The sequence below is a fragment of the Strix uralensis genome, chromosome 7 (assembly GCF_047716275.1).
Source record: "Strix uralensis isolate ZFMK-TIS-50842 chromosome 7, bStrUra1, whole genome shotgun sequence".
Classification (NCBI taxonomy): Eukaryota; Metazoa; Chordata; class Aves; order Strigiformes; family Strigidae; genus Strix; species Strix uralensis.
The window spans coordinates 23687658-23709000 of record NC_133978.1 but is presented as its reverse complement, the minus strand read 5'-3'; the positions used below and the strand labels follow the sequence as shown (position 1 = coordinate 23709000).

Here is a 21343-nt window from a genome sequence, read left to right as displayed (position 1 = left end):
AAATATGAAGCTGTAAAATTATGCAATATAAGAGAAAGAAAGTCCATGAAAGTACAGAGAAACTGAAAGAAATGTAAGAGAGGAGAACATAATCTTCTACTATGCAAATTACATTCCTTTAGAATGAACAGATATTTAATTTTGATTGACTTAATCCTCCCCCACTGCCAGGAAAGCCTACACTTCTTGAGTTCCATCAAAAATGATTTCTGAGAAAAAGAAAAATCAATTCAGAACATTTACTCTGTACAGTAAAAGTATAGTACTGTATTCAATATGTACCCACTCTAACAGTGGGAACGAGTGTCTTCCTCTTATAGAGAATTTAAGGAAATACATTTAATTGAGAGAAAGAAAGGGAATAATGGAAAGTGTTAACCTCGCTGAAAGCAAAACAAATATTTCATTCTCATTCTTCCAAGCATCAAAAATAAAGTATCACTGTTTCAATAATAAGAATAATGTTGAAATTGTATGAAACATGAAGCATAAGCATCTAAAACAATAGATACCAAAACATACATCCAAGATCTTTCATTTTACTGTGTTCAACATCAGCTGAGAAGGACAAAGTTGAGCTTTAACCATTCCTAGCAAATACAGTTAACATGTCAAAGCTGGCCACTGGGCTAAGACTTTTTATAAACTATGTACTAGTTCACTACGTAGAAAAGATACAATTTTTGACTAGATGGTGCACAGCACTAGTTGAACAAAGCCTTTTTTTCTCCACTGAGTAATGGTTTGATTTTGTTAGTTCTGCTGTCTTACTCTAACATTGCACAATGTTTAATGTTAGGGTTTAAAGTGTTCTAATTCATATTCTGAAAGCTATCATATATGCAATGAAATTAGTAACTTTGTTCACTTCTGGGAAGGAGAAATGTATTTTACTGACCCTGAAATATCCTCCTCTTCACAGACAATAAACTGGCTGTTACCGTGATGTGATTATGAGGCCAATCTGTATTGCAGAAGGCAGGTATCAATACTGTCATACAATAATCAACAAGGTTACTTTTCACATTATAACCGCATAGTTGTGCACCATAATACTCTAGTCTTAGCACTTAATTCTTTTTATGTTTCTATCCCTTTACTTCCATCTCAATTACTTAAATATGCGATGGGAATAGTATTTCCTTGATTAGTTTGTATACCTTATTCTATTTAAAAGCAGGTCTGTGGGACAGCATCTCTTGCTTAGTATAAACACAGTATCCTTGAAAAGAAGAGAACAATTTCTGTTAGGTGGTTTGACATAGCTGTAACAGAAATAATAGATTTGGTCATTGCTTCAACTTGTTACATTCACATTTAATTTACTGTTTAATGTATCAAAGTATAAGAAAAAACACCTAGATCAATCACTATACTAGGGAGAATATTTCTGAACACTCGATAGCTTTTAAGAATGGCATTGTGCTCCTATTCTTGTGAAGTGTCTCTTAAAGTTGCACTGAATTAAACAGAAAAATTATGAAGGATCATGAGAGAATCACAGCCACCAAAGAAAGATCAGTAGATCAGCATTATTTTTCAGAATAAGGTATTGCAGGTGAATCATTAGACAGGATTCTATAGCTGTGGGTTGGCAAAGAAACTAATACAAGGAGATATGTATTGAAGCCAGAAAGCTACTGTATGAGAAAAAGAGCACAAAAGCAAAGAAATAAGCATTTTTGCATCTTTGAAATAAAACAGTTTTATGACTCTTTTAAAATACAGAAATAGGAAGAACTGAAAGAACCTCAGGTTAAACGCAACTCCTAGCCAAATGGTAAGTGGTAACAGAACAATATATTGAGATTCCTAGTAGAAATCAATACAATACATATCTATATAATTTCCAGTACAACGTTTCTAGTTCTATTCCATAGTAATCCAGTCTGCTTCATAAAAGCAAAGTCAGACAGTGAAAGATGCTAATCTGATTCTGGAATCATCATCTGTTGGATCAGGTCAGTGAATTCTGAGAAACGGATGTGGACTAATGAATGGAATGCCATCTGCCTATAAAGTACAGGGAGACCAGAGACAAAGGAATTACATGTGTGTGCTTCAAAAGTGGCATAAGTGGTGCTGATATCACAGTGCATTCAATTTATTATTGGGTTGGGCAGGGTGCTTCAAAAGTTTTCATGCTTTTAGCTGTTAGATTTTCTATTACTCTGTGACTTTGCTCACAGTAAGAAGCAAGTCCTTTTACTTTTCTTCTTTACCTTTTAGCCATATAACAGAGGTAATAAAGAAAGATTTTGGACACAGGATCCCAAAATTGGACCATCCTATTACTATTTTATTTCTATTGTTGAAGCTGATGTAGCTGTTAAGTCTCAGTTTGCTTTCTGGATAATTCAAAAGGTGTGAGGACTAGACCCATCTCAAAGTTTCCAGTGTAGCTATGAACAATTCACCATTTATACAGCTTAAATATTACAGCTATATTCAGCTTCCTGTGGAAAAAAATACAAAGAAAAAGAAACAAGTTTTTCTACTGCTGAAATAATCAGGTTCACAACACACACACACACACACAAGTAGTCATGCCTGGTTAACCTGAAATGCTACCATACCTGTCACTGCTGATTTTTTCTTCTTAGGGAAAAAATTGGTATCTTCTTCTACGTTTATAGCATTACTAATCAATTCAGCCACAAATGGAGAGTTATTCACGTGAAGGTGATGAGAGAGATCTTCCCAAAAAGTTCTTCTAGTAGATAGCTATATGAACTCATTTCATGGTAGTGCAGATAAAGCAAACTACTTTTCAAAATTGCCTAGATTAGAGAATGAAATAAATATATTCACAAGAAAAGAAACCATATTGAACCTTTCATATTTTTAAATGTAGTAACATCTAATGGGACACTAGCAGTCCAATTTCCAGTTTGATAATCACTGTGCAAGTAGTAACGTATGACAGCTGTCATAACAAGCAAATAGCTAAAACAAACATAAATGGGAAGAAGAAATACAAAGAGTCATAGAGAGCTAAAATGTTGTGCCAGAAACAGACACCAGAGTCTGTGGTTGTCTGTTCCCTCCATCATATATCATTTTACTTTCCATATACGTTAAATCTTAACACTTGCTGTAACATGTAATATATCAAGCATACTGTAATAAGAAATGCCTGTGTGATCTACAGTTCAAGCAACAATGGAGACTTTTTTAGCCCTGTAAAGTAAAAACTATTCTGTGTGGTTGTAATGCATCAGTATCAAAAAAGCCAGAATGAAAAAATTGAGTGATCTCAGGAGCAGTCCTATACAGTTATAATGGTTTTACATTAAATTGTCTCTAATGATTGCCTGTCATTAAATGGTAACAATTTAGAGGTAGTGGGAAATAATACTGGATCACAGGGAGACAGATTTTTATTAAGCAAAAGGAAAGAAAGGACTTACTCATTTACCTTTTCCATTGTTGGTGTTCATTGGGTGAATGTGGCAAATAGCAATTATGTATGATAGCTGATGATAGCACCCCATGAAGGAGGGAGCTCTTTACCCCCACCTACGTTTGAACAGAGCTCCAGAAAGAGGATGGCAAAGGATAATTTTTTCTCCTTAGAGCTGGGCATCCTGAGCGTGCCTCATGCTTGAATGGGACTGCAGCACAGGAGCCAGTTTCATCAGTACCTCCAACGGGAAAGAGGAGACACTGAAGAAATCATGAGAAGCCAACCCAGAATAAGGATGTGGTTGTGTGCTTGCATACATTCATTTAATAAGAAATTTACTCTGTCCCTCACCATTTGCCTTCTTTTTGGTCTATGTTATCTGCTCTTATTTTGAGCTCTTCAAGCAAGGGGCTGTTTTCCAAATTTCGGTGGTGTAGTATAAAAAATGTTCCCATCATATTTTTTTGTTGTTGTATCCACTAAATACTAGTGCCAGGTTCTCCCTCTCACTTTTCTCCACTCATCCAGCAGCCTTTCTTCCTGGAAAGGCAGCAGGGCCATGACTGGAGTACACATTGTGCTTCTTATAGGGTTGCCCGACAGTCATTTGCTGTAGCATCCTGCACTTTGGTGTTCTGCATGCAGCATCAGGCAACGCTGGATGAGAAATGCCATGACCAGTTTATAAGAAATAAGGGCCACGCATTTGAAATACTGTGCTTTTGGGGAGTAACCTAGATATAGTCATCACTGTGCTGGGTGTAATATAGATAGATGCCCTGTCTGGCAGAAACATATAGTCAGAGGAGGAATAGGAAAATAGCATTGCCCTTCTTTTACAAGTGAGAACTGAGGTGCAGTTTCTTCCCCACCAAGATCAAAATGAACATCTGTGGCATGTAAAAGAAACAAATCTCAGAATAACGAGTCTGACACACTTCTTTCTTATGGGGGATAGCTGAGATACATGAAATGGGCTTTTTAGGGAATTTGACTTTATTCTTTCCCAGCAGTAAGGCCTCAAGGTATTACATATTTTTGAATGAGATATTAAGTTCAGTTGATTTACCTTTAGTCTTTTTTATTTTTTTTCCTTCGGAAGGTAGTAATTAAAAATTGAGCATTACAAAGAATATTTTTGCAATGAATTTGACACAATACTTTTGAAGTTCATGAATCTATTAAGTCTTGGACACTCTCTAGTGTATTAGATAACAGTAGTGATTTACATTATTTTGAAGATGCAAGTAAGTTTTTAAGGGTAATGGATTTCATATATAGAGATAAAAAGATAAGGTTCTTTCATTTATGCCTGCTGACTTCTTTTCCCTATCATACTGCGTTTAGCAAAATGGATAAGGCAGAAAGGATGCTGGTGTATTTTTATGTTAATTAATGTATCTTAATTTCAAATAGCAGTTTTGAAGCTCAGATAGCTTCCAAAAAAGTGATGCCACGGCAAAACTAATGAATTTTAATTCTTTTCAGTATACTTTTACTTTCATGAATTCTTTTTGTTATATTTTGATGCATGAGAATGCATCAGTAGGCACTCAGAGCATGCAGCCCACAGATCTGATTTTTACAGAAATCCAGTTTAACTTTTTTAGCTACACAATAAAGCTCACCTCATAAGTGTGTAATGACCAGTTGGGTAACAGCTAGAAAAATACATACTTCAGGAAGGTGGACCAACTTTTTAAAGATTTTTTTAAAACAACACGTTGTAAATGACAAGCAATCTTTCTGCACAAAGGATGTGTTTAACTGCTTTGTAGCTAAATTGTGCTATTCTCAGACAAATTTTAAGTGTGTGCCACTCTTGTCTCAGAAGAGCTGCAGCTAATAACTTAGCCTTGCTGCAGTTACATTACTTAAAGCAGTACAATGTATCCATTAGGTAGTTAAAATTCAAAACTTCCCTGCATTAACCATGCTCTTCTACATCTTGGAGTGCATTGGAAAACTCTCAGCTCCTTGGGAGCGCAAACAATTTAAGTCATGATGCTGTAAAACAGAAATCTTTGTGAACTCTATAGTATGCCCATGGCCACCAGAGCTGGTCCTGATCATCAACTAATGCTGATGGTGAGAGGCACAAGAAACAGCCTTTTTTAATAGTGTGGTCCATGTATTACACTGCTCTAATCCCAGACAATCTTAATAACTGTTATCTCACAGCCCACCAGGCAGAGCTTCACTGGCAAAATACTGGCCTGCTGTAATTCACTTACGTGTGCTGTTGAGAATAAGGCACAATAAACCAGTTCTGCCCTTTGTGAAACACTTACCATAGCAGTAATATACAATCAGTGACACTGTTGAAGGGGATTGTTGTTACTCATCAGAATGGATCATGAAATGATGCTTCTTTTTACTTCCAGAACTGTAGCATACCTGGGTGCTTGTATAAAGCAGCAGCACTGGCCATAATTTACTGCATTGCAGTAAAATCAACAATGCAGCATTCTGCAGAGCCAGGCAAATACTCATATTTGATTTGCTAGGTGAATAGAGAGAGAAAAAAATGCTCCCCCAAAATATTTTTAATCATGTTACTATATTTCTTGTTTGTAACCCTCCGAAACCTTCACTGTGTAACTAAACACTGGCACTTCCTGAAACCAAAATATTGTTCTGAAACCTGATTTGAAACCATTTCTTTTACAAGTAACAAAGTGAATCACACTGATTTTCTCAAAATTCTTTCTTTTGGGAAGAGGAAAAGAGAACAAATTGAGAAGTTAATGGTAATTCATAGCTAAGTTCCAGTTGAGCAGAAGCCAAATTTCAAAGTAAAAATGTTAGGTGTAAAAAAAAGCATCTAATTCCATCTAGGAGAAACTTCCTACAGTTAGAGAGAAAACAAAGAAATTTTCTGTGGCTGAAAGTAAACACAAACTTCAGATATTGCTGCCCAGCTATATAGGGCTGTAGTGATAATTTTTTTAGTAGGAAAAAATACATGGTTGAAGCTACCACATCTTAGAAAAGGTAGAAATTGTCAACAGACTTTTTTTTTTTTCCCCTCCTGTGAAAACTTGACCCATTGTGAACATTCTTCTTGTCTGTTTACAATTTACCACACTAAACTTAGCTTCTGGTAAAACTATGTTTTTTCCCCAGGTCTTCTTAAACTGATACTGTAATAGATTGTTACTTTGTTCAAGTAAAAGTTTCAACATTGAATAAATATAATTTCTTTCTAATTAAATGATGATAAAAAGAATTATTTTAGTACTGAAAGAATCTACTCTTGGGATAAGTTTGCAGTCTGTTGTTCCCGTCTGAAACATGAAGGTAAGAAAGACAGCTCATCATCAGTTTAGTGGCAGGGATCTTCATAACTGTTGGATATGTAAGAAGAATAAAGATGAATGTATGCTTGTTTTAACTTAATCATGCACTCAGTACAAAAAGTGGTAGGCTTTGTGGCGTGAGTGTTCGTCTATACTCCAAGATTTCATAAGTTAGCCAAATAAGATTTAGGTTTCTGAATTTCCTTAAAAAACAAAAAATAAGTGATCTGCATGAAGATTGTACAAATTCATTAAAATCACAGTCTGTTATGGCCAATGGAAGATTTCCTTCTAGAATAAAAGACCTTTTATACAGAGTATCACCGCTATAAATTTTAACGTGAACAACACATGAATTTACAAGTTTGAAATACATGCAAATAGAGGATTGAAAAATGTAAAATAGAAATCTTAGCCAAAGATGGTTTGTTTTAGGGCAGACTATGTGAAATAACTTTTATCAGTTAACCACTGCACTATATAGTAACTCTACATTATTGTTCTAGGTACCTGGGAATAACGAGACCTCTTACGTACCCTGTAAGGCAGAATGGGAAGTGTATGGCCAAAATGATCCTCTGTGTATGGCTCTTATCTGCCTCTATCACTATACCTCCACTCTTTGGTTGGGCCCAGAATGTAAATGATGAAAAGGTTTGTTTGATCAGTCAAGACTTTGGCTACACCATTTATTCCACAGCAGTTGCATTTTATATTCCAATGTCAGTGATGCTTTTCATGTACTATCAGATTTACAAAGCTGCCAAGAGGAGTGCTGCTAAACATAAGTTTGCTGGTTTTCCCCGGCCAGAAGAAATGGAAGGCATTTCTATGAATGGAGTTGTAAAACTGCACAAGGAATCTGAAGAATGTACTAATTTTTCACGACTCCTAAAGCACGACAAGAAAAACATTTCCATTTTTAAAAGAGAACAGAAAGCTGCAACTACACTTGGGATTATTGTTGGGGCTTTCACTGTCTGCTGGCTGCCCTTCTTCCTCCTCTCAACTGCCAGGCCCTTCATCTGTGGTACAGCATGCAGCTGTATCCCACTGTGGGTTGAGAGAACATTTCTATGGTTGGGTTACGCAAACTCTCTCATTAACCCTTTTATATATGCCTTCTTCAATCGGGATCTGAGGACAACTTATCGCAACCTCCTGCAGTGCAGATATAGGAATATCAACCGGAAACTATCAGCTGCAGGGATGCATGAGGCTCTGAAGCTTGCAGAAAAGCCAGAATTTGTTCTGTAAGGTCACTCATCCTTTACTATGATAATTTATTGTTTTATCACATTAGCTTTTTTCCCCACAGATTTGAAAGAAGAGTTATGGGAAGAACCAGGCTTCTTGAGCACTGTTAATGCAGTCATCAAGAAACTGGAAGGTAGCAAGGTTAAGTCTTCTACAGCTCACCAGTCCTATTGAGCCTGGAGAAACAAGACCACCATCTAAAGAATTTGGGTGCAAGAGGAATACTAGAAAGGGGGAGGGTAAAAGGTGGTGCAGAATGTTTTGATTGCTGGTGAGGAAAGAGCAAAGTTGGCTTAACCCATTTGTTTAGCCCTTGTCCCCAAACAACTTTTAGTAGGCCTGAATGTTGGTTGCATCTTGAATGCTAGAGATTTTTTGCTGTAATAAAGACCTGAGAATGGTAAAAAATTCAGTATAATTCATTGCTTTCCACTTTGTTATTATAAAAATAAACCTTTTAAGAAGTAGCTGGATCAAAGAACTTATATTGCTTAGAAATATTCTTTATTATAAAAAAACATATGTCCATTAAACATTAATTTACTGGATTGCCTAGAAATAAAATACTTTGTAAAATTTAATGTTGCCTTTGCATGGCAACTATGGCACTGAAAGAATACTTTACACTTTCAATGTGAATATAAGAGTTTGAGTCAAATCACACAGACCAACATCTACTGCTGCATACAGTCATGCAGCGTGATTAGCTGCGGTGCTGCTATGCCAATTAGGTGAAGATCTATATTTCTAACATAACAAATACATCTGATTACAGTTTATTTCAGGAGCTGTCTGGTCTTTGTCCATCTTTTCTTTCATTAATTCTCTTGGCTTTATCAGCTGAGCCCTTCTCTAATCTAGATGGAGACTCTGTCTGTGCTCAAGTTGTTTCTGTTGATGTATGGCTTGTCCTTGTTCCACCTCAGTAGTTAATTTATTGTCTATTTGAAAGCCTTCTAGCTTCCTGGGATTTCTTTCCTTTCTGAAGTTGGTAAGGAAAAAAATAAACATAAGACTTTATGACATTCAGAGACATCTGGACTTTATCCTTACAAACTGATTTTGGTCATCACTTCTGCTTAAAATTATTTAAAGCCATGCTTTGTGTATGAATCAAGATAATTTACTGTTTCTAGTTCTAGTTGTTTCCCCCACCACTGCAGCTCATCCAAGTATGTGATTCTACTTCTCCTGACTTTGGTAACAAAGCTCTTCTCTCAGTGGAGCAGGGTCAGATATTATAACAATATTTGTATTTAAAATTTGATAATAATAAATGCATTGATGATATTAATATATTACTAGTAATGTATTAATATAAAATGCACTGATTATGTAATATATTACTATAATAACATAAAATAATAATAAACTTAAAATAACTCATAAGAACAAGATGCTTTTTCTGGACTGAGTTTGCACTGCACACCACGTTCCAGATGAAGCACAGGGTGAATGAAGACTTTTTCAGAGCTTGATCTACTTTTTCAGATATCGGGACATCGATGAGGAGACAACATGTTCATTATCAAATTGCCTCAGCAACAAATCACACTTTAGGCTAACTTCTGTCCCCATTTTCTCAAGTATGAAGCCAAAATGATGTAAAAGAATTCAGTGATGTTAATTTGGATTATGTAGCGAGAAGTTTGTGCCAGATCCCTTGTTCAAAGCATACAGACATTACTGGAAACACTTGAGCTTCTTAACCAGTAGATACACAAGACCTGGATCAATGTGCTGAGCTATGTGTACTGAAACAAGCTTAAGCCATTTTAGATGGATTTATACGCTGGGATACATATAGCAGGAAGTACCTTTTGGCCTCATTTTTAGAGAAGGATCATAGTTTTTTAATAGTAAGAGACAGGCTATATCCCAGCTTCAAAAAGTTTTCCATGGAAGTTTCGTATTGATTTGGAACAGTCTGATTGCTTTTAAATATTCCAAATGTGTTATGCAGCACAGAAAGACAAGAAGATATTTTAGCCCAGGATATCCACAAGCTCTGTAGTACAGAGTAGAGCTCATGTTAATTCAAGCATATTTTCCATATTTGGCATGAAATTAATGATGTTTCTGACTTTGTTACCTATCAGAGTAGCATTTTTTAAGTTCCTAGCACAAGTGAGGAGTTTTCACAGGCCTGCTGTAAATTTTTTTCCCTATGTGAGGATATATAGGAGAATATACAAATAAATGTATCTGTGAAGATTCCAAGTGGGATTATAAAACTCTGAAGCTGATTTCAGAATTCTGGGCAGAAGCTTCAGCCATTTTTATTCTGCAGTCTAAGAAGTGCTTTCCTCTAAATAAGATTTTTTTAAAAAATGCAGTATATGTCTTACAAGTCACTTGTATATGACTTACAAGTCCTCGGGGAAGGCATCCTGCAGGACTCCACCTCTTTTCTACCATCTGTTTCAGGTAATGAGAGCCCGGGAAAGAGCAAGAGTTGTTATGTGCTGTGTGTCAATCCTCGAAGTTTTTAGAGATCAACAGCCACCTTTCATCTCTGGATGTGTTTGGAAAGGAAAGAAAAGAAAAACAAAAGAGAAAAACAAGTTTTCTCATACAGCCAAAACAGGGCTATGTGGCAAATGGAAGCTGATGTTAGATGGAGCTGTATTTGAGGTAAAAAGTAAAGAAGTTGAGAAGATTAGAAGAATGTCCCATTACCGAAACACATGGGTAACAATGTTGAGAAGAGGAGAAAGCTTTCAGACAGAATTCTAACTGAAAGAGGCTTAGGCAAGAAGCACAAGGAAATAATTGCTTGAGTTCAAGCCAGGACTTTTTACTTTTCTAAAAGATAAATAAATAGAACTGCATCAAAATACCTAACTGCAGCAGTAGTATGTTTTTTTTAATTAGATAATTCACTACTTATCTGACAAAGGGGTAACATATAAATGGGTGAATGAGAAGTCTACATCGCCACGTGTGCAGCCTGGTACGTGCTAGCACTAACCCTAGAAGAGATCCCACTCTTGGTCTGTGTCCTTTCACATGTTTCTAGGAGAAGGCAAGGGTGTGAATCAGATAGATAGGGTTGTGAAAAAAAAAAAACCACTAATAAAAAACTCCTAGAACAAGCCAGGGCATAGGGAGGCCAGCATAACACTAACTGAATGAAGACAGAGAAAGGCAAGATAGTGAAGGCAAGTCACAGAAGCAGTTCTAAGTTTCACACTTGTGGTTGGATAGTTACTTTTGGGAAAACATGCAAAACCGTAGAGGCAATGAGGTACATATCCAAGATTTTGAGGATAAAGACACAAATCTTTCTGAAATATGCTTGTACAGTCCCAGTGAAAAGACCAATGCTACCTCATTGCTTAAAGGGGAGCTGGGCTCTGCAGGTCAGCACTGCTCTGGATTTAATAAAGATCTATTTAAAAAAAAAAAAAAAGTTTTAATAGCAGCATGAAATGAGTCTTGACATTAGGTAAGATCTGTTGAGATATAAAAGCAATTAAATGTAAGCTGCTTTCTTTTTAAGAAATAGCGCATGTTGTCTAAATCCACAAACTGTAGTCACAGGAGGATGTGGATGATGGTGACAGTTAACTCTGTAACCCCACTCCTGGGAGGTTTGGAAGATTTCAGCTATCTCATTCTTAAGTCACAGTCTGATATGTGAGAAGTCCCACATTAGCCACAGAGTGTGAAAGACTTGAAATCTCAGGGTTTTTATGAAGGTAACTGTCACTTTGTGTAATGTTCAAGTGTTTGACAGGAAAGGTTGGAGTTGATCCTTAGGTGCACAGGGCAGCACAGTCTGGAAAACAAGGAAGCATTGAAAAAGCTATCCTAGAGAATAGGATTGCCCATTAACTGTAGTGCAGAACTGGCCTTACCCCAGCTGGATATTTTGTCTGAGGAAACTCAATGTAGCATTTGTTATTAGCTACAGTACCCACATGCAGTATTTCCGATTAGAAAGCTTAGTCATGTTGCTGTACATCCTAGACCATCTTTCTACCAGCTGGTAGTTCTGAAATCTGTTTCTAGTCACTATGTGATTTCTCATGATGATGGTGGCAAGAAAATGGGAAGAAATTTTTCTTCCATTTACTAGACTGACAAGTTTTTTAAACAGTTGTGTTTAGTTCACGCACGTTTCACTTGTCTTTACTTTCCAGGAGCTCACAAGGCTGTTTAGCCTTTTTGCTTCCTCAATAGCTTTTGAGTAGGAATTTACCACTCCTTATTCAGGGAGAGAAGGAGTCACCACAATACATTTTTAGGTTAGAGCTTTGTTTTGCTTTTCTGGTTGGCGTTTCCGGGGAAATGTAGCTGGCTATACTGGCTCAGGGGATGATCACTCAGCTGTACCATGCCTAAACACTGGGAAAAACAAGGTGATACTGGGAAGTATTCAGACAGCAATTTCAGAGTGATTACCATAGCCTGTGCTCGGAGCTGAGGAAATCAGGAAGCAGCTGTGCAGGTGCTGACAGCATCCAAAACACCTCTTCATCCAGCACAAACAACCACTCAGTCACAGTCTTCAGGTGCAGCCTAAGATTTTCAATTGCTGCCAGAATTATCTAGACATCAACTCAGGGAGGTGTCAGTCAGACCTTCTTTATTTTATATGCCTCTTTGTTCACCTCTGAAGTGTATGTAAAGATCCTCAAGAGCAGACTGAGTGAGGCAGTTCCCTAAAAGAAGTTTTAGTCACCGTGCCAGAGATTCTTCGCCTGATCCCACCTTTCAGTATCACAAACACATTCTACTAAAGATAAACATCAGCTGTGGCCAAAATAAAAGCCAAAGAACAAATCTCTGAAAGGCGCATTCCCCCCCACCACCTTATACAGCTCATTATATGGTATTTGCAATACCCTATCTATAATTTATCCATAAAGGTAACACTAGCTCTCAAATGGATCCTAGGTGAGGAGGATCCTGGTTGAGCCTCCTTTACTTGAAACAGTCTTTATAGTAATATAGTAGCCAATGTGCAGGTTGTACTTTACCAGGAGGTTCCTTGCATCCTTCTGATCTCATCCTGCTCAGATGCACCATATTTATGTGATTTTTCCTCAATAAACAGCGCACAAAGCAGTTTACAGTAAGGATGAATAGACTTGACTGAACAATTCTCCTCAGTGTAAGCAATGCCCTTGAAGCAGAATTTAAGATAACGGTTTTGTGAAGAGTTTAATTTGGCTAGTTTTGCAGCCTTCCCTGTCCACCCTGCACTCTCCCATCTCTGTTTCTTTCTTTTAATTACCCAGAGTCAAATCAGTAACTCGCTCAGAGGTTCTCAAGGGTCACATATTACCATATTTCTTCACTGCCATTCCTGCTGACAACTGCCTTCGTAAATGTACTGCTAGACTACTGTAAGACACACTCCCATTTGCCAGTAGCAGTTAATTTGCAGTAGAACCAGGCAGTAACAACATATAACCTCATCCCCCATGGTATTTTTCCTCCTTGTTCAAATAAAACTCGAGGTTTTGTTGCAGTATAAATACATTGTGAAAACTGTACTCCCCTTGCTCACTTAGTACTGCTTTTTTGAGGGAGACCATCTGTGGTAGAAGCCTTATTCCTCACATTTTCTCCCAGCTCCTGCAGTCTACCAGACTGTAGGTTTAATACTGTAGCACAGTATTAGCACTTATGAAACTCCAGACTGTTTAGCAAGAGTCTTACTGGGTAACAATAGAAATACCATAGTAAAACATATGAATCTATGGTAATATCTCATTATTATATGTCTTTTGCTTCACACTTCAGTTTCATGAGAAGAAAAGCAATGTTTTTCATGCTCTGTTCAGATGATTTATGAGCTAGCACCACCTGCAGAAAGGTACGTCAAACAGTGGGAAATAAATCTAGAACAATGAAACATAGAGAAATATTTATCAAATTAATACTACAAATAATGCAGACAAAATCCATTCACTCCCTCCCCACTGCTTTATGACAGGAAAACTGATTTCCAGGCAGCCCCTGCTGCAGACACTGGGGTCAGTGCAGCACCGTTAGAACATTATTGAGGTAAGTTTGGGGATCTCTGGCAGAGATGCTGTAGGTACAGAACTGGAAGATGTTTTGAAGCAATAACATTTGTTCTGTTGCTTTCCCCTAGCTATCAACTTAGCTTTCCATATTATTTTTCTTATCTTTCACAAAAAACTATTCAAAATATAATATTCTTAGAAAATGTTCAAGATCAGTGTATCAGCAAATTCTGTTCACAGTTTGCTTATGAATCCGTTCTTATCTTTTAAAATAATGGTTCTCAGGAAGACACAGGAAGAGAGAAGAGAAAGTTCAGAGACATGGGGAATAGTCTTAATATGCAAAATTATTAATATCCCAGAACAGAAGACACTCACCCCTTATTTCAAAGGGTGAGGAGGTAGGAATGGTGAGATTGAGTTTTTATTTTTTTTTAAGAGGAGGACTTAAGTAAGTAAATAAATAAATAGCCTAAGAAACACTGCATAAGAAGAGCAATCTTTGCAATGTACAAAACATACAAACTTTTATCCCTCTTTACTGATTTTAATCTCTTTAAGTAGTTATTGCCACTAATGAGTGGGTTCAGCATGAGTCTGAAGTGAATTAATACTGTTTTCTATACCACTTCCTAAACATTTTGCCAAATAGGCCTGTCATTCCCCACACTCACTATTCTGGCACCCCTTTCAGCCGCCCTGCTGCATTGCAAAACCCCTTCTCATGTAGTAGTATTTCTAAAAGGGCAGAATGGCTTTTACTTACTGAAAACCAAAAGACGCTTATGATTCCCAGATTAATTTTTCTCTGTTGCAAGAAAAAAAAACCCCACTGAGATACTGTGTTTTCTTAAAGACATTAATACATGGTTACTGTAGGGGATAATATTTTGATGATTTGTGACTTTACTGATTGAAATTATTATTTCTGTCATTTGTAATCTTTTGCATAGAACTAACCAAGTTACTTCAGACAAAAAACGCATACAGATGTATCAAAGTTTCCAGAAGAGACCAATGCACTTTTATAAACCAACATACCAGATTGAATAAATATTTTGCTTTTAGTTTTCTATCTACTCAGTCAAAACCAACAACATTTCATTAATTCAGTAGTTGTGTGGTCTTGCTAGTTCCAGAAAATTGTGTTTACAGTATACTTATTTTTACTTTCTGCAAGAGAAGAGAAAGAAAGCCACTATAGTATACTTAGTTCAGCCCGTCTGGAGAATCTATGTTTTAAAGCATGGAAAAATATAGCAGAATGCTTCTGCATAGACTCACTAATGTCTCAGAAAACGTTGCATCTTTTGCTAATATAACCAGGATTTTGGCAGGTCTGTGGTAAAACAGCAGAGATTCTTCAGTGAAATCTACCATCCTGAAGATGGTTGCAAGGAAAAGATAAAATTAGACAAATTAAATGAACATGTGCTTCCTAACAATAGTTGCAAAAGCAAAACCACCCCACCCAATAAGTAAAACCAATGATATTTTTGTAATCTCAACATTTAAACAGCATAATGACAAAATATTACAGCTGCTTCATAGAAATACAGAAATTAATACCTTAATGATATGTGTTTTAAAACAGAGTAAGAGCTACTTACCAACAATTTTAGAGACTGTTTTCCTTGCATATTTAATTAACGTAGACTTTCACTAAGGAATGCTGGAGCAAGTTGCTGTGGTTTTGCAGTCTAGTAAAATAATTTTACATTAGCACGTTTGTTGTAAGGAGGATGTATACCTTCTGTTTACTGGTATACTATCAAGGACCTATCCAAGGTACTTATTGCCTCTCCAATTTATGAGTGTTAAAGAAGCCCAAATATTTATCCTGATAGAGAAGAAATAACAGAAATAATTAATAAGTAACATGGGAACCAAAAAAACAGAGAACTTGAAACCTTTTGGATATTTCATTACCAACTATGAATTTGTTCCTTACTCTCCCCCAGCTTTACTTGTAGCTTTTCTTAGCTTGTATACAGAAAATATTTTTGACAAATCCATAAATTATATTTCTCTCTTCAAACAAAGCAGTAAATACAGCAAGTGAAAATCATACTAAAGACCTCTAACTTGCAATTACAAAAAACCCCCACATGTTCAATTAGCCAGATAAAGGTAATGCTCTAAAATAAGCATTTTTTAAAAGATTAATCTTCTCTTTCCAAAATAATCCCATCAGCCCAGAAAACAACAAAGATCATCAGCACCAAAATGGTTTGGAATTACAAAGATTTATAAAAGCAAACTTTTAGCCATAATAATGAAATAACTTTTGCCCATACGTTTTCGTTAAAGTTGTTCCCCAGTAAACGTAATACATGAACATAAAATAACATTTCCTAAGGCAAATTATATAAAGTCCAGAATTCTATTCCAGCTTTAAAAAACACCTACAGTTAGCTAAAACATAACATTTAAAAAGACCCTTGCTTTCCTTTATATCTAGTTTTGAACTTGGATATAATTACCTGGTCAGTTCTTGAAAGTTCCTACCTACCTGCCTTCCTTTAATTTGGATCCATTTTTGCCAACATGTGTTTTCATGTAATTAAATATTTGAAGTGAGTGAGAATGCAGGTTTGTCTCTAAAAATGCCTGCTCCCGACACATTTACTGATGTGAATATTTCAGTGATTTCAACAGGAAAGCTATATAAAGAGACAAAGGAGTACTTTTCTGCATGCTAGTCAGGCAGAACTGGACTTGGGATGCTCTGAAAAACTGTCCTGTAATCTCACTGATTTACTGTTACAACACTTCAGCCTGGTTACTGTAGAGGATTGGTTCTTCCCTTCACCAAACTCGATAAGAGAGGAAGGAATTTACCCTAATTATAATTAGAGTGATGGTGTTATAGGTAGGATAAAGTACAATGTCATTACAGCTAAGATGTATATTCCATACAAAGATGATTTTATGAAATTGATGGAGAAGTCTTCATTATCGCTCTGGCTCCTTTCTCCCTCCTTGCTTGCATTAGGCTTCCATGAGCAGTGACATGTGTCAGTTTGTGTCAGAGGCTGGAAGGTTGGGCCAGATGTGGGGCTCTCAGTAAAACCAGCTACAATTTCTGAAGTAATTTTGGGCTTCTGCCACTGAATTGTGTAAAATGGACTGGGAATTTCTTCAGTTCTCACAGCGACCCAAAATGTGACAAGTACAAAGGACTTGAAAACCACTAGAATCCTATGCTTTCCCCTAGCTTCCTCTTTTGTATGGGACCTCTGAGAATTATCTCATTAGCCATGATCTAATTGCCTCTTAAAAAATGTTTCCATTTATTTCAGTGGTATCTGGATCAGGACCTTTTAGTTGCTCCAGGACATTTCTCATCTAATTCATCCACTTTTTTAAAAACAGGAGAAGTTCTGATTTCTCCAGGGAAAAAGAGTCATGACCAAATGTGCATCAAAGCAGCCAGAAAAAGCCAAGGCAGAGCTGGAAGAAGAAAAATGAAGAGTTGGCTTCTGAAGAACTGGATAGATTTATGAAATGTACTTCATCTTCTTTTGATGGGAATGTGCTAAAAATACTCAATGAGCTCAACACATTACATTAAATACATTTCTATTGGAAGTAGTCATATCTTGTTTGTTATGGAGAAAAGTGCTGCTATATACAAATGAAAATAGTTTTCTGCCTGAGAAAGCCAAATCATTTCAGCAATAAGAGTTTGGCACACAGGGTGGAGAAAAAGAAATGCAACTAAAACTCAAAAGATAAAGCACTGTACAGGTTTCCACCACATTCAACAATGTAGAAGAGCACTCATTTATGTTTACCATGTTTGTGGATCGTAACATTGGTATTAATATTCAGGGATCATCAGTGATACTGAATGTATTTTGTTGTACTACAAAAAGAGGTTTTCAAGCAAATGGTGGCTCTGTGGATGCTTTCAGTGCTTGTGTTAAAGAGATGCTATGCACCTGGAATGGGATTGAGAAAGGCAACAATAAAAGACTGATTTTTGTAAAAGCATTCTGTTGCACTAAGTAAATGTCTGTTTACTTGTTAACATACACATGGTTTGTTCTCCCTAATGTTTTAAAAAAAGCTGCCTCCAGTTACACTCTGACAAAAGTTAAGGGACAGGATTAGAATGCATACATATTACACCACAGTTAATTTACAAATATGATTGCTTTGCTTTAATGTAACTTTTGTGATCTGCCAATTTATAAAAAACAATTTTCTCTCATTTTAACTCAAATAACTATAAAAGGCTGGAGAATTTCCATAGCACTTTGCTTTTTTCTTACTGGCTAGCCAGAGTAGACTGAGAATTACAACATTTATTGGGTTTTTTACATGTGTTTAAGAAGTGTTATTTCTGCCAGTGTTTGGTTATAATTAAAATAAACCCCTTTGACTTGACAAAAATTAAATAGGCAAGTGTTAATGACCATTTTTCCCAAGGAAAATTGATTCAAGGGATCATTCCTTAAATATGCCTTTGAACATTTTTTTTTATTTCCCCTCAGTGTTTCTAAACTATGCATGGTTATACAATCCACAATGCATCAGGATATACCATTCCTTAAGGCTGTCTTTAAAGGTACATCTTGATGAGCACTTGCCTTATTTCCATAGCTATATGACTTGTGATAATTTAGTCTCCTACTTGCAGTTTAACCAAAATGCTGCTGGTAAATCATCCACTGACTACGCATGCCATTACAGCTTTGATTTCCTTTGTTTAAATTAATATACAAGTTCACAATAGTTATCTAAATAAGGAGCCAGGCATACCAGCACAGGCCAATTCATTACTTATCAACAAGAGACAAATATGGAATGCAAATCAATCCATGTTAAGCCTATATAAAACCTTGGAGAGAGCATAACCCATGTTCTGCTCACTATCCTGACACCCTATGCTAACCCCTGTAGTTACACAAGAGCGCACCGGAGTAGCATATCTTCATTGCACTAGGTCAGCAAGACTCTTCAGTACGTCGCTGATAAAACTAATTACCGTGAACTCTGCATTTGAAACAAAATGAGTCTTATAATTTGCTTTATTTCCCAAAGGGAATGACACGGCAGTGTTTTTTACTTTGTTAGCCTTAAGTGTTTAACAGGAAATGGAACAGTTATTGTCAATGGCCAATGGACCTTTTCCAGTTGAATTACGTGAGAATACATTCAGAGAAACTCAGCTGAAGTCAAAGTTATACATAAATAATATTATAACTGGACCTAATGAGAAAGGGAGATGATATATCTATAAATATAACAATTAAAAAAAAAAGTCTGTTTCTTCTTTTAAAAAAACCAAACCTTAAAATAAAGGGCAGTGGTCATACACTGAAACTAATTTTTAAGCTTTATGGTCTCAATTTCATGTCCATTTTACAAAGGCAATGAAACAATTTTACTTGAATGAATTAGACTGTCACTTTCCTTGTTCATGATGTTGTGTCAAAACATTAACTTCAAGTGAATGGAAAAATTGTATGTCATATGAGTAAAATGGTTTTAAAAAAACAAATAAACAAACGCTACCAGTGACACCCTTGTGAAAATTCATGGGGTTTTTTAATGCTGTTATTTTAAGCTGAAGTGAAATTTCTGTTTTAGGAGAAATATACCAGAGGACGAGAGTCAGAAAGAGCTTTTAGCTGTTAGGGATCTACAATTCTATATAGAAATATGTATACATATATATAAGACACACATCCATCCCTCCTATTTTAGAATGGTACTGCCTTATGAAAAGAAGGCAACAAATATATTATTATTTATTAAATATTTGTTTCTTTTCATATCTATTAAATTCCCAGAATCTTGCAGAAATTATATTTTAGAATAAGTTGTGGCATCATGGATCTATCAAATTGCAGTTCTGTCTGATTTTTTCACAAAGAGTTTTTCATCCAGGGGTTTTCAGACACATAAACGACACCAAGAATATTGGGAACTACAGAATACTGACACTTTGTCATACAAGATGAAGCTCATTTTTTTTGTACTGTAACTGTCAGGTCTGTCACCTCTCTCAAACCAATGCACAAACCCACACAGTAACTAGAAGAGTCACTCAAGGCTAAGTACATATTCAAGACTAACAAATAATGCATATAATGTTTTAGGAGATTAGAAAAAAAGTAGTGCTGATCAAAAGAAGTCAAGAGATTAGATGGCCTACTGGGATATTGAGTTGAGCTTTCAGTAGTTTTTGTAGCCAGTAGTACAAAAGCAGCACACGGACCTGCCTTACACTGAAATAATCCAAGTCCCCGGGCTGTAGCTACAATTCTAGCAGAGTGAATAATGCCAGAAACAAAGCTCAGACTCACAGTTCTGGATCTACAGAAGATGCCTTTCTAGCTCTGTCACCAAACCTGTTCTGGGATGTGACAGTGAGCAGTTTGCATTTTCAAAGGGCTGCCTTATGGTAGTTATCACTTCATTTATCAATTTTAATAAATAAAATTAATTTCCCCAAAGTTTTGCAACCCCCTTGATCTTTCACTATGCATTCCAGCCCATTTTGTTCTCCATATGTACTCTTGGGGTCAATAGACAGCTGAGGTATTTGGTGGACCAACCTACTACAGCTTTATTATATCTCTTCTGTCCTTCCCTCATCATCTGTTTTTTGTCCAGGTTGATCTGTTCATTGCAAACTTAAAACTTCCCAGCTGCCCCCTTGATTCTAGTGTAAAGTTCTTGCTAAATTATCTAGTTTTATTCATATGACAAAGTGATTAATTCTCTTTGGACCTAAGCAAAAAAATAAATAAAATGATAAAAGAATAAAGTTTTTATCACAAGAAGTACTGTTGAAAAAGTTACATGAATGCACAAAAACCATATGTATATGTAATGGGCAGTCAGATGTCCTTGATAATTTTAATAGATAAAAGTGAATTTTAGATATTATTTCAGTCAGCCAGGACTTTTAATATGCAAAGGTCACCAGAGAATTGAGCTGGAACTCTATATTTTAAGTCATATTTTTCCTTGATGGGATCTTGTAAAACATAAAGATGATTAACATAAGAGACTATTTCCCACAAATAGTTTACTGAGAAATACAAATACAAGGAAATTAAGCTCTTCAAGTTATAAGTGGCCTGTGCTGAAAATGTGGAGTGTCTTTGGTTGTAATATGAGTCTTATTTGTAAAAAAAATAATTGCTGCCATTTGCATTGAAAATGATTCAAATTTATACAGCAGACTAATTTAGTAGAAAAGGAACTAGGGTTCTTGTGTGTAGGTATTGAGTTATATTATGCTTTTAAAATGTATAAGCCCAGAGAGCTATTAAAATGTTAATTTGGATAGTATTTAAAAGGTAATTACTTTTATACAATAAAATAAGAAGTCTACTGAATACTAATCCCTGTGTCATGTGCTTTCTTTGAACTAATGCTAC

General features: G+C 36.1%; 1 protein-coding gene across 2 annotated transcripts in view; it reads left to right on the top strand.

Moving 5' to 3' along the window:
- Positions 1–17423, top strand: part of HTR7 (5-hydroxytryptamine receptor 7) — a 36935-nt gene extending 19512 nt beyond the window's left edge. Inside the window, exons 2-3 of one of the 2 annotated variants that reach the window (XM_074874015.1) lie at positions 7212–7958; positions 17319–17423. In XM_074874015.1, coding sequence (XP_074730116.1) covers positions 7212–7958; positions 17319–17355 — 784 coding nt within the window. In that variant the 3' untranslated portion in view covers positions 17356–17423. Of the gene's footprint in view, positions 1–7211; positions 7963–17318 lie in introns of those variants that run through there. The other variant, XM_074874016.1, reaches the window with a different exon arrangement.
- Positions 17424–21343: the final 3920 nt, after the last annotated feature.